The 12,690-nt window shown below is 39.0% G+C and overlaps 1 protein-coding gene across 1 annotated transcript; it reads left to right on the top strand.

Moving 5' to 3' along the window:
• The first annotated feature begins 3,899 nt into the window (after positions 1–3,899).
• zgc:92907 (uncharacterized protein LOC436733 homolog) lies at positions 3,900–7,885 on the top strand. Its single transcript, XM_040120083.1, has 4 exons — positions 3,900–4,136; positions 6,064–6,226; positions 7,407–7,545; positions 7,646–7,885. Exons 1-4 carry the CDS (start codon positions 4,056–4,058, stop codon positions 7,755–7,757), a joined length of 495 nt encoding a protein of 164 aa, XP_039976017.1. The 5' UTR covers positions 3,900–4,055; the 3' UTR covers positions 7,758–7,885.
• The last annotated feature ends 4,805 nt before the right edge of the window (positions 7,886–12,690 follow it).

Here is a 12,690-nt window from a genome sequence, read left to right as displayed (position 1 = left end):
GATTGATACATAACCAGTTCTGTGTGACCAATCTGATAATTTCTTGTTATAGCTTCAAAAACCAGGAAAAAAACAAGCCAAGCTCAATTTTTTTTTCATGCCACATTTTTCCCATTGGCTAAGTGCAGTGCCATAGCAGCTTTTGGACCATTTGTTGGATAAAACAAGACATTTGAAGATTTTACCTTGGGCTTGGGAAACCATGAAAAGCATTTTTAATTATTTATTATTTTCACACATTTTATTTATAAATCAACTGATTGATTAGTTGAAATAATCAACAGATGAATCAATAATGGAAAAAAAAATTTTTTTGAAAAAAAAGTAGATGTTGCTGTTTTTAGAGGCGGAGCATCCCAGTAAAGTTTAGTGCAGGAGAAACACACCTGTTTCCTAGTCAGAACTCAGTACTCAGATGCCCATATATATGTTGAAATAGTTTGGTTTTATTTTTCCTCCTGTCCATACTGACTATGAAGAGATCCCTTCACAACGTAATTCCTTTGTGAGTGATGGGGGACATAGTGTTTCCATGACAAAGGCGCTTTTTTTCCCCCCTAAAAACACAGTAACTTTGAAAGCTACCCAGTTAATACGGTGAACTCCGTATTAACCAGACTACTGAAGCTTCGTGTTCGCTTCAACTAAGATGCATTCTTACACTAAACGAGGGCCATGGGTTTCAACCCCCATCCCTTAACAAATTAAATCACAATATGCGGTGATCAATTCACAGCTGCCAGTATGGACAACAGAAATTAGTGCAGTTGCATACAGTTAGGTACATATGTCTTTGGACGGTGACACAGTTTTGGTAATTTTGCCTCTGTACACCATCACAATGGATTTGAAACGAAGCCATCAAGCTGTGATTTAAGAGCAGAATTTTAGCTTTAATTCAAGGGGTTGAACAGAAATATTGCATTAACCGTTACAGCCATTTTTATACATAGTCCCATTTTCAGAGGCTCAAAAGTAATTGGACAATTTTTAAAAATTGATCAGTTTCACGGCTAGGTGTGGCCTGTTCCCTAGTTATTTCATGACAAATTAAGCAGATAAAAGGTTTGGAATCGATTCCAAGTGTTGAATTTGCATTTGGTAGCCGTTCATGGGAACTTTCAGCATGTGGTCCAAAGACGTGTTGATGCAAATAAAGGAGGCCATCATTAGGCTGAAAAACCAGAACAAACCTGTCAGACGGATAACAGAAACTTTAGGTGGTGGCCAAAAAAACTATTTGGTACATTATTTAAAAAGAAGGAACACACTGGCGAGCTCAGCAACACCAAAAAGGTTTCCTTGGCGAAGAAAAACCCTTCACAACATCTAGCCTGGTCAAGAACACTGGAGGAGGTAGGCGTGTCATTGTCAAAGACTACAATCAAGAGAAACCTTCATGAAAGTAAATACAGAGGGTTTGCCACAAGGTGCAAACCATTGGTAACACTCAAGAACAGAACACATCTAAAAAATCCTGCCCAATTCTGGAACAAAATTCTCTAGACAGATGAAGCCAAGATTAACTTGTACCAGAAAGATGGGAAGAGAAGAGTATGGAGAAGGAAAGGAACGGCTCATGATCCAAAGCAAACCACATCATCTGTCAAACATGGTGGAGCTTCTCAAGGCAAAGAAATAGAATATACCTCAATGGCCAAGTCAAGACACCTGACCTCAACCCAACTGAGCATGGTTTTCACTTCCTGAAGATAAATCTGAGGGCAGAAAGACCCAGAAACACACAGCAACTGAAGGCAGCCACCGTGAAAGCCTGGCAAAGCATCGCCAGGGAGGAAACCCAGCATTTGGTGACGCCCATGGGTTCCAGACCTCAGGCAGTCATGTACTGCAAAGGATTTTCATCCAAGTATTAAAAAAAAATCCTTATAATTATGGTGGTTTGCCCAATTACTTTTGAGCTTCTGAAAATGAGGGACTATGGCTGTAACTCCTCAATGGTAAATGTGATATTTTTGTTAAACCCTCTTGAATTAAAGATGAAAGTCTGCAATTTAGTCACATCTTGATGGCTTCGTTTCAAATCCATTGTGGTGTACAGAGGCAAAATTATGAAAATTGTTTCACTGTCCAAATACTTATGCCATATGTAGAGTAGTAGGAGCCCACAAAATGACACAGTTTATGGCCATATGTGGAGAAGAGAAAACAAAGAGTTTAAACTTTTTCTCAAGCTACGTTGTTTAAAAGACCAGCTCTCTGAAACAAGCTTCACTTTCCGCTCCCTTGTAGCTGCACGTGTATGTGTGTTTTCGTGCACCAGCCTAGCTGAGTGCAGTCGAGTTGGTGTGTGCTTTGCGAGTTTTTTTTTTTTTTCTTGCAATTGCCACACATGGCACTACTGTAGTTTTCACATCCCACGTAGCACAAATCTGGCTCTTCTCCCTCTCGCTCTGCAGTTGTCAGGTGGAGCTGCTGTGTGCAACCTCCACCGAGCTGGCAGCATCTTCTGTGTGTGTGTGTGTGTGTGTGTGTGTGTGTGTGTGTGTGTGTGTGTGTGTGTGTGTGTGTGTGTGTCCACACCACAAAGGGCATGTAGACAGAGACATTACCAACAAAAACACCACAGATCACTGAGCGATCAGCCACCTGTGGTGTACAGTAAAAGTGCAATAAAATCCAGCAGCTTGCAAAGAAAACACTCATCTTAAGCAAAAACATGAATCTCACCAAGAAAGGAAGTAATTTGTTTATGTAGTAGTTGGGATGATTTGTGCATCTCTGTGTTTCCTGGTGCCAACAATGGTGTTTATGTGTACTATTGTAGTTAAATTACTAAACAATTTTATTATTCAGACCATGTAAACCAGTGTTTGTATCCCTGTTAACACAAACAGATGAGAATGGAGGCCTGTCAGCCACAGATGCCATTTTAGTGCATAATGAGTACTTTTACTTTTGATCCTTCATACACCCACCAAGGGTGTATGAAGTGAAAGTATTGCCAGCAGTGATAACTTGCCCCTGGAGCCCAGCTGTCAGTGTCAAGCACAACCGTTAATGCTGATCCTTCTGTGGAGCTCCGTCAGCAGGTTCGCTGCTCAACACCTGCACGCTCTAGTTACAGGAAGTCTTTACATCGGATACTGCCCAGACTTTCATGCTACACTTTGCAAGTGCGCTTGCATGGCATAAACTGAAAGGACGGCAACTCTTTGAAAGAGACAAGGCACTTATTTATGTCACTTCAAAATGAGGAGCAGATGCTCAAGTCAAAGGTGTTTGTCCCATTCACATCAGTTAGGTGTTGTGTCCCAGGTGTCAAACATCTGAAGTGACATACTGACCCAGACAACTGATTATTTAATCAAACATAAATTAATTTAGGAAGATCCACCACATGAGCAAAATTTTCAGCTGAAGGTCCTCAAAGGCAAGATATGAAATATTCAGGATCTGAATATCTGATCTCACTGATGTAGGTTTTTCTGTTTATCTATACAGTGTAGTCACTATACACCCTATGTGCTAATTGTAATTTTAAATGTTTTTAAAAGGCCACAATGGACATGAAATAAGAAACTGACATGAGGTACATTTTTTTTTTAAATATTAGATTTATTCTTTTTTGTAATCGGTTCTTTCTTTATATGTGACTGTTATACTGATCATCTCTTGAAGCCAGTGTCTCTCTCCCTCCAATACTTGATTTTTATTATGTTGCGAAGGAGTCATGATGCTTACCTATTATATTTCATGTATTACTGCGAAGCTCAGAAGCATTAAAACAGTGATTATAGGCGGCCTGATCCATTACAACAAGCTGTAAACGGGTATTTTTCCCTGCTGCCGCCTCAGACATATTACAGTGCGTGTGGGAGCAGTTACACCTCCAGACCTGCAGGCGGCGGCGTGCGGCGTTTTAACACCGGGACGGTGGCGTGAAGCGGAAACAGCCGTGAGAGCTACGGCTGCAGGATGGGGCTGAGCTGCGAGAGGAGGCTGCAAACTGTTTAAAAAAAAAAACAAACAAACAAACAAAACAAATAAATTCAACGAGGAGGCTGAAAACTGACAGGTTTCACTGGGCAGACATGAAGACAGTGTTCGTGACTGTCGGCACCACGAGTTTCGATGAGCTCATTGAAACCATCACGTCCTCAGAGGCCGTTCAGGTGAGAGGAGCTAAAGAGACACTTGACTAGGCTCAGGTCACTGCTGAGTAAGTTACCGTGCATTCTTAAAAACAGCCCCTGCGTGAAACTCAGTACCAATAAATGTGAACACTCTGCACGCAGACTCAAATAAAGCCCAGACACCGACGGATTTGAGTGTAAATGTTATTATTATTGATCAATAATAGGAGACAGCGGCTTACACAAGTCGGCAGAACGCCCCTGTCTCTGCGAACAGAGAGCAAACCTAATCTTTTATAGTTTTCTGGAGAACAAAGAAACTCATTCTGGTTGGTCAGTACATATCAACATTTACCTTCCATCCAATGGTCAATTAGCCACACATACATTCACATTCACATGCATATGTATAGGAAGGAGGAAACCAAGAGCCCAACAACTTAACTTCATTAATCAACGCTAGTCCAGTACAGTTCTACCATCTCTGGTCATGAAGAGACTGAAGCCTTGCTCTTCTGTTTACATTACATGTCCCATAAGACACAAACTTCTGACATCTGTTTGGGCTGAATCTGGGTTTAAGTTGAATTCTTCTTAAAAAATGATATTTAAATGACAAACCCATTTACTTTTCTCATTTTCGATCACAGTTTTTGTTACTTAATTTAGAGTGTGTCCCCAAAACGAAAGAAAGTGAAAGTTAAAATATGGATCTAAGTGTCTGTATAGTTGACTTAAAGTTTCTGTGTCACTATCATTGTTTTTCCTTTTGGTTAATCTTGTCTTTGATCAGCCCTAAACACACCCTTGTAATTATTTTGTTGGGTTATATTGTTTACAATATCAATGTCATTTAAGTACATTTGCTCATGTCCTTGAGCACAAATTTGAGGTATTTGAACTTTTACTTTAGTATTTCCATTTTCTGCAACTTTGCTGGTTCCAGCTTCTAAAATGTGAGAATTTTCCACTTTCCTTTTTCTTAACGTTATTATAGGTTGAATATCTTTGGGTTTAAGACATCACCTTTGACTGTGGGGAAAATGTATCGGGCATTTTTGAGTATTTTCTGACATTTTCTCGTCAAAATGATTTATCGATTAATCAAGACAAAACTCAAAGATGAATTGATGATAAAAATACATTAGTTGCAGCTTTATTCCTTGCTACTATTACACATTTAGTGTTCCCTAGTATCGGTACATTTCCTCTTCAGATGCTCTGACTTGTCATAGTACAGGTGTAACATTAATGGTGGCTTGATTGAGGTCTCTCAGCACGTTTTGTATCATATTCTGACAAAATCTAGCCAAAAATTGTTAAAACTCACAGAACTCCCAGATTTCCCAAAAATGCCAAATATTTCCGAGCTGAATTTTGTGAAATGTGTGTAAAGTGATGCCTGAGATATCATGTATATTTCTTGTTGATGGGATGGTGCAGCCATAAAGAAATCTTGGGTTTGAATGTTTTTCTCTCAGTGTGAACATTGCTGATACAGTGAGGGATAAGACGATATTTTCAACCTTAAAGCTACTTAAATATATGTTATGAAGTTAAAACATTATATTATGCAGATACTATACTTGGCTGAAAATGGGACTCGGCTCTGTCTCTGTGCAGATCTGTGTGAAAATTAACAGCAACAAAATGAAAAGAAAATATGAAACCAAACCTGTCATGCGTCAGGTATCAGGTTTTGAAGCGTGTTTTTAGGAAATTAATTTAGAAAGTCGGCACAGGTGACTCAGACATGCTCTCTCTTTCTCTGGTTTCACAGTTGTATTTCTTTTCTGAATGAAACCCATTACCCCCGGGATGTTGGTCTTTGAAAATGTCATCAACAAATAGTGCTTCTCTTTCAAAGGATGGATTTTTGAACTTTGATCAGTTTTTTATTTATATATATATATATATATATATATATATATATATATATAAATATAATATTTTCTTCTTCCCACAGGCTTTAAAGGCTCGTGGATATGAGCGTTTGGTTCTTCAGGTTGGAAGAGGATCTCTCCTTCCAGCTGCTGACAGTTGTCCACACATCACACTGGAGGCTTTTCGATTCAAAGACTCTATAGCAGAAGACATCAAGCAGACTGACCTCGTCATCAGCCACGCAGGCGAGTAAAAAACGTCAAAAACTTTAAGCACGTGTTCAGCTCACTGCCTCACTTAACACAATACACTCAGGGTTGAATCTGCTGGGAGTAAATGGAGGATACACAACTTTTTATTCCATCACACTCATCTGATGCTGTTCCATAAGTCGAACTACTGTTTTCTAATAAAAAAAACACAAGGCATTTTAATAGTGTTTTAAAGTGTTGTGCCAAAACAGGTAGTTTCCGTTTTCATTGCCTGTCCGGAGGACACCCCTGACTATGTAGAAATCAAAGGAAAAGCAAATGCAGGTATGTCAGCAGTGTGAAAACATTAAACAGAGAAGTAATGTTTATGCAGCAGAGCGTCAGCAGCAGATGTATACAACATGAAGGCATCAGATGGCATATAGCAGAAAATTAACAGCAGGATGATAACCAAGCAGTTAATGAAGCATACACACACATCCCAGTAACTGTAGTTGTGAAGAAACAAAAACATTCACAGGGTTTTTTCTTGGATAAAGGCACCTGTGTAACATCATCAGCACATTCACTAAATGCCCAACGCTGGCAAACTTGGTCTCAACGGTGCACTGTAGCAAACTACTCGACAGCCCTGCTACACACATGCCTCGACAACATTCTCCTCTAATTAGCAGATTTATGCATGAAAATACATAAAACTGTAGCTCTAAAGCGTAAAAAAGCCAACACATACACTTCACACCTGTTTCAATTAACTTAACATCACATGTATAGCAGAAGAGACCGTGTCCATAACGAAGCGTGACGAGCACAATAGATAAAATAAGACGATCAGGAAACTTCCTGTTATAACACAGAACATTTCCCTTTATAGAAACAAACTATATTCACTCCCATAAAACATATTCACTACACATTAACAATAATTTTAGGAACATAGAAAAAAATAGGATATGTAACCCTGGAAATGTAAACCTGTACCCCTGAAAATAAAAGTCTCAGATTAATCCACACAGGATTTCACAGGCATGTACGATGCCCTGTTAGAGCAAGAACCTCACACTACAACAACTTCACCCAATTAATCTCTTTTGTTTCAAATCTCTGTATAACGTTTTATATTTTAGTACAATGAATAGAAATCAGCAGCAGCAAAAACACAGCTGACTTTAGTTCTAGTCGTGAACAAAGATCTTTTTCTTTTTCTCCTCAGGGGCAGGAAGTTGTTTGGAGGCACTTGGTGCAGGAAAACCTCTGCTGGTCGTCGTCAACGACAAGCTGATGAACAACCACCAACTGGAGCTGGCCAGACAGCTACACATGGACTCCCACCTGTTGTACTGCACATGCAGGTACTGTACGCATTCCTCGCAGACCTGCTACAGTTCATACGAGTGAGGTTATTTAGCAAAACGTAAGTAACACGCTTTTTTCTCTTGATAAATCTTTCAGCACACTGACAGAAATGCTGAGGACCATGGATCTCTCTGTTCTTCAGCCTTTCTTGCCTGGACAGCCGCAAAAGTTTGCGAACTTTCTGGACAAAGCCCTCGGGGTTCAGTGAAACTTTAATTTAACAGCGCCGCTTTATTTCTGCTACACTGGAGTGTGATGATTACATTGTAGAAGATTGTGACACTGCTGAGTCTTTTCTATGTCTATATGCAATAATAATATATGTCCAATTTCAAATCCCTGTGTATGTTGTGAATTATTTGTTTATATTTATTTTACATATTAGTTTTTAAAAAAAAAAAAAGTATACAAGTGGAAGGAAAATAACATTTACCAGCCTGAGGACTATGAGTCAAATCACACACAGCAGTTCAGAGAGCTGAGGGCATTGCTGCACTTTTAGATGGAACAAAGGCTGCACTGATTCAAAAAGACTCTGGACCTGGATAATCCACAAGCTTCAGGTTTTTTTCAAGGATGTTCATCCTTGTCAGAGTGCCAGGTAAGTGACTCTGCTGTTGATTCCTTTTTTATTTGTTATGTCATTTGCAATATTTTGATTTGATTTGATTTGTTTTTTTTTTTTAACTTGAAGTCTTCTCCCAAACAGGTGGCTTGTAAATCTAGAGATAGAAAATGTATGCTTAAAGCCGACTTCTAATTTTAGACAGAGCAACTTATAGCATCTGTTTTGTGGAGATGGTACCAGCTTTAGTCTTTGTGGCATGAAGGTAGAAGCGGTGTTGTTACTATACACACATGTAGCTCTTTAAAAGTTTGTCTTTAGGTCTTTGTGAGCTTATATCTCTGGCAGTCCACTACTAAAATATACTTCTCAAGAGCTTATTTGTTTTGTTTTATCCATTTATATTGGTTTGTATGTGGCATGTGTATGATTTATTTATGGTTCTGCTGTGTATTTGTGTGTGACATAGAGTGGTGAAGTCTCCTCCATTCTCTTCTCAGGAGGACCAACGTCTCGACTCAGACCCAACTCACACAGCCTGTGAGCCTATGATTTTGCATTCCTCTAATTCTTTAGCTTCGATCTGACTCTATGCAACCCCAGTGCTATTGACCGCTCTTTTACTGCAGGCCAAGTGCTGTAGCTGATCATGTGCTGGAGGAACCCAAAACTACATAAAAAATGTAAATTTTATGTAAATAGAGGTCATACTGTATATTTCATCAAAGGTATCTACTGTGAAGGAAAATCTGAATAATCTAACCTGCACTGTACATGGCCGCCTGAATATACATTCATATCACTTCGGTCCAATTTCCACTCATTTAAAAGGCAGCGTAGATAGCGCTGATTTGCAGAGACACCAAAGGAATTTGCTGCATCACATTGAGGCAAGTTGTACCAATTTTTGCCACGAGGGTGAGACGATGTTTAAATCTATGACCTTGTAGGCTGATTATCTTGTGTCCTTCCAGCACATAGTGGAGTGTTCACTCAGTAGCCCGGTTTCCATGTCTTGCCAGGTCCTGTTGTTCATGTCTGAAGTAAAATCTGGTAACACTTTAAGTCCCTCTATTTAGCTATTCTAAGCAGTATATAAAGATTCAATAAATGGTTTATTAAACACTTTAATGTTGTTGTTTGCAGATATAAGGGCATTTTAAGTGTTAATTAATGTACAGTATTTGTCAACGATTAACTTCCTATGAAAAATATGTCCTATTAAGACATATTTTGTGTTATTACATGTGTTTTATTATACTGTGATTCATTCCGTGTTTATACACCAGCCTCCACTTATTTGTACCCTCAGGAGGCGTTGTAGTTTGTTAACAAATACAATAATAAACACGTATATCTGCTTACAACTATAGGATAGTTTGTTATAAACCATTTATTAAACTTGTATACACTATCATAAATGATAAATAGGGGCCTTTAAAATAAAATGTTGCCTAAAACCCCTCTCTGTGTTCCATGACTACCTTTTTTTCTACCTTCTACCTCAGTCTGTCTGCGTATCTCTGCAGGAACGGCAGGAGAGAAGACGCATCTTAAAATATTTTCTTAGCTCAGATAGGAGTCGCCGCCATCTGCTTCAGTGATCAGTGTACAGGAGCCATCTAAGGTGCAACCAAGAGGTGCGTCCTGTGTTTATTTGAACAGGCTGGGAACAGCAATTTAAATGAAACCCGGTTAGAGTTTTTTATTTTCTATTTTGAAGTCTTGTTCAGATGGTGTGGTGTGACTACTTTTAAGTTATTTGTGTAAAGCCCTTGCAAAACTATTAAGGAAGACATACTGTTTGATTTAGGAAAAGTGTTGATGCTGTACTAACATTGCTGACTCATTTCTTTGGAGAGATCTAGGAGAGTTTTGTTTAACAGGATATGTTGGGTGAAAGGCAGCACATAATCTAGTTTGGCTGTTCAACCTCTAAACAGTGTCTAGAGTCAGGACAGGAAACATTTTGGTCCACGTTCTGCTACAAAGGCTGGAGCGGCAGAAAGATTCAGCAGCCAACCACCTGTTTTTACTGACCGGCAGAACGGCCTAAAAACAATTTTCACCAGCATTTTGTTATGATACTATGGGTTTGAATTCCCTAACTTGCCTCACGTGAAGTTGGCCTTTCAGACAGTTTGGTTAAGGACAGATTTCATGTGTTAAATCTCAGATCACTGTTGTACATGAGTAATAAACCAGAAGACAGGCAGATTTCCTGCTGGGGAATGTCCCTCCTCTTTGTTTGTAAAAGACTTTCTGTGGAAACTGAGGATTCACTGTGATAGGAAACTCACTGGGACAGATGCCTGTCTTCAGTTCCTTCCTTCAGTCAAATTTGTCACAGCCTACAAACCTAAAACGTCTCCTTCTGAAGAATGCAATAAATAAAGCATAATAGCTCTAGTTTCTGATACTGTGGTTACACCAGACAGCTGTTGTACCACCTAACCCTAATTAAGGAAGTAGATATTTTTAAAATCAATAAATAAAAGTACAGGGTCAAGTCACATAATAGCAGGCAGTGAATTTAATTGTGCTATAATGCGCCTTCTGAAATGTTATGTGCATTATAATTTGTTTGGTACCACAAACTTTATCAGACTTAAACAACTGAACAGGTTCCAGCTGAATTCACTGAGGAAACAAAATAACATTATGTAATTTCGTTAATTCTTAACAGTTTCCCAGTCGAGCATGAACACTTTTGATCTTTGATCTGCTTTTGATCTTTATTCAATATCTCTGTTAGATATTGTCTGAGCCTATGCTTAATCCCTCACTGAAAAACCTCCTTATTGCAGATATTTTGGGCAAAGTCAGGACCTTTCGGAGCTTTTCTTTGAATCATTTCAACGATAGTTATTCGGTTTGGGCTCGTTCTGCCTGCCACTCAAGTATGATTCACGTGATGTTTGTGCAAACTGTTGATTAATCTAATAGAGATGAACACTCTAGTCTAGTGTTACTTGTTCCTTTCCCCCACACCTAACCATATCTTCCATCTTTACTGTCATTTCAAACTTGTGTTGTTTGAAACATGGACTTACCTGTAATAATACAGGAGGGTTATGGGCAGCAGTGCCTTAATGTAGCTAAAACGTAGCCAGAAATTATATCTTATGTGTGAACTGGTGCTCTCAAATGAATTTAAGAAGGCTTGTTAAAGAACCTGCTGTCAGTAATTTCTGTATTTAATTAGCCTGTTTCCATGTGTTTTGTTCATTTTTCTGCATGCTTTCATTTTTGCTTTAACAAAACTGAAGCAAAACTTTTTTGGTCTGTGGTCACCTCACAGGAAGAGTCTTCTAAACTGTACATATCTGATCCTCTTAAGCTAGGAGTTAGTCAGAAAGTGCAAAAACACAGGAATGACTCTTGATGCAAATTAACTGAATTAAAAGCCACTACTCCTGCACTCAGACAGAAAAAACAACCTCATTTTAACCAATGCAATACCAAGATTGCTGATAAAGGACAAACACCCCATTCATTAGGACCAGAATGGACTCAATAAGTCCATACAAAAAGTAACAAAGCTGAGGGTCAATCAAACCAGCCTGAATGCAGTGGTCAGTTGTGTACATCAAATGGCAAGAGGGACTGTTTTCAGTGCTTCTTGTGTGTTTAGATCAAGATACAAGCAAGAAAGATGCATCTTTCCTTTGCCTATAAGACATGTAAACTATTTGATGTATGACAGGAAATCACTTGATGAATGACTTTTAAGTCTTGCATGACTTGGATTCATATATTTCAGAAAAGATTAGACACATTTTATCAATCTTATCAATGAAATCCAACTATGGCTTTATTCCAGTTAACTACCTCTTACGGCTTTGAAAAGTTAAATATCAATCCATCTCGACTCCAGCTGTATGACTCTTTCAGCCTGAATAGTGTAATCCAGTTTGATATTGCATCCTTAATGGGTTGAGGTCAGCGCTCTGTGTAAGCCAGTCAGGTTCTTCCCCACCAAACTGGGAAAACCATTTCTGTATGGGCCTGGCTTTGTGTACAGAGGCACTGTCTTGTTCAAACAGGAAAGGATCTTCCCAAAGTGTTGCCACAAAGTTGAGAGCACACGGAAATATTTTACTCCTCAATTTACTCATCATTGGGAGGCTACTCTTGTTATGTGTCTCTGAAGGAGCTTTGTCCCATATCAGAACCCCCCCCCCCCTTGCTCTGTATCGTCTGCTGTATCGATTGCTGTAAGCCACGAAATAACTACACAAAATTATGCAGGAAGGAGTGTCCACAAATCTTTGGCCATTATTATAGGTTTCTAGAAGTTAATCTCCTCCAGATCTCCGATCCTAAAAACCATTGTATAAAAAAATGACTGAATACACTGTATGACTAAACTCTGCCAAACCTGGAAATGGTGCTTTTTATAGTCCAGGTAGCAGATTCAGGGGCTTCCAGGTATTACTCAGCATATCCAGAAAACCCTGTCATGGCTGTCTGATGCTACATTTCCTGACTGAAGTGTATAATGTAGGTAAAACAGAGCAGCAAGCACAACATGAAGTGTACACAAAAACAACAACTGCGCCCTCTACAAACTGCT

Source organism: Xiphias gladius, chromosome 23 (genome assembly GCF_016859285.1).
Source record: "Xiphias gladius isolate SHS-SW01 ecotype Sanya breed wild chromosome 23, ASM1685928v1, whole genome shotgun sequence".
Classification (NCBI taxonomy): Eukaryota; Metazoa; Chordata; class Actinopteri; order Istiophoriformes; family Xiphiidae; genus Xiphias; species Xiphias gladius.
This window is presented reverse-complemented; position numbering and strand designations above follow the sequence as displayed.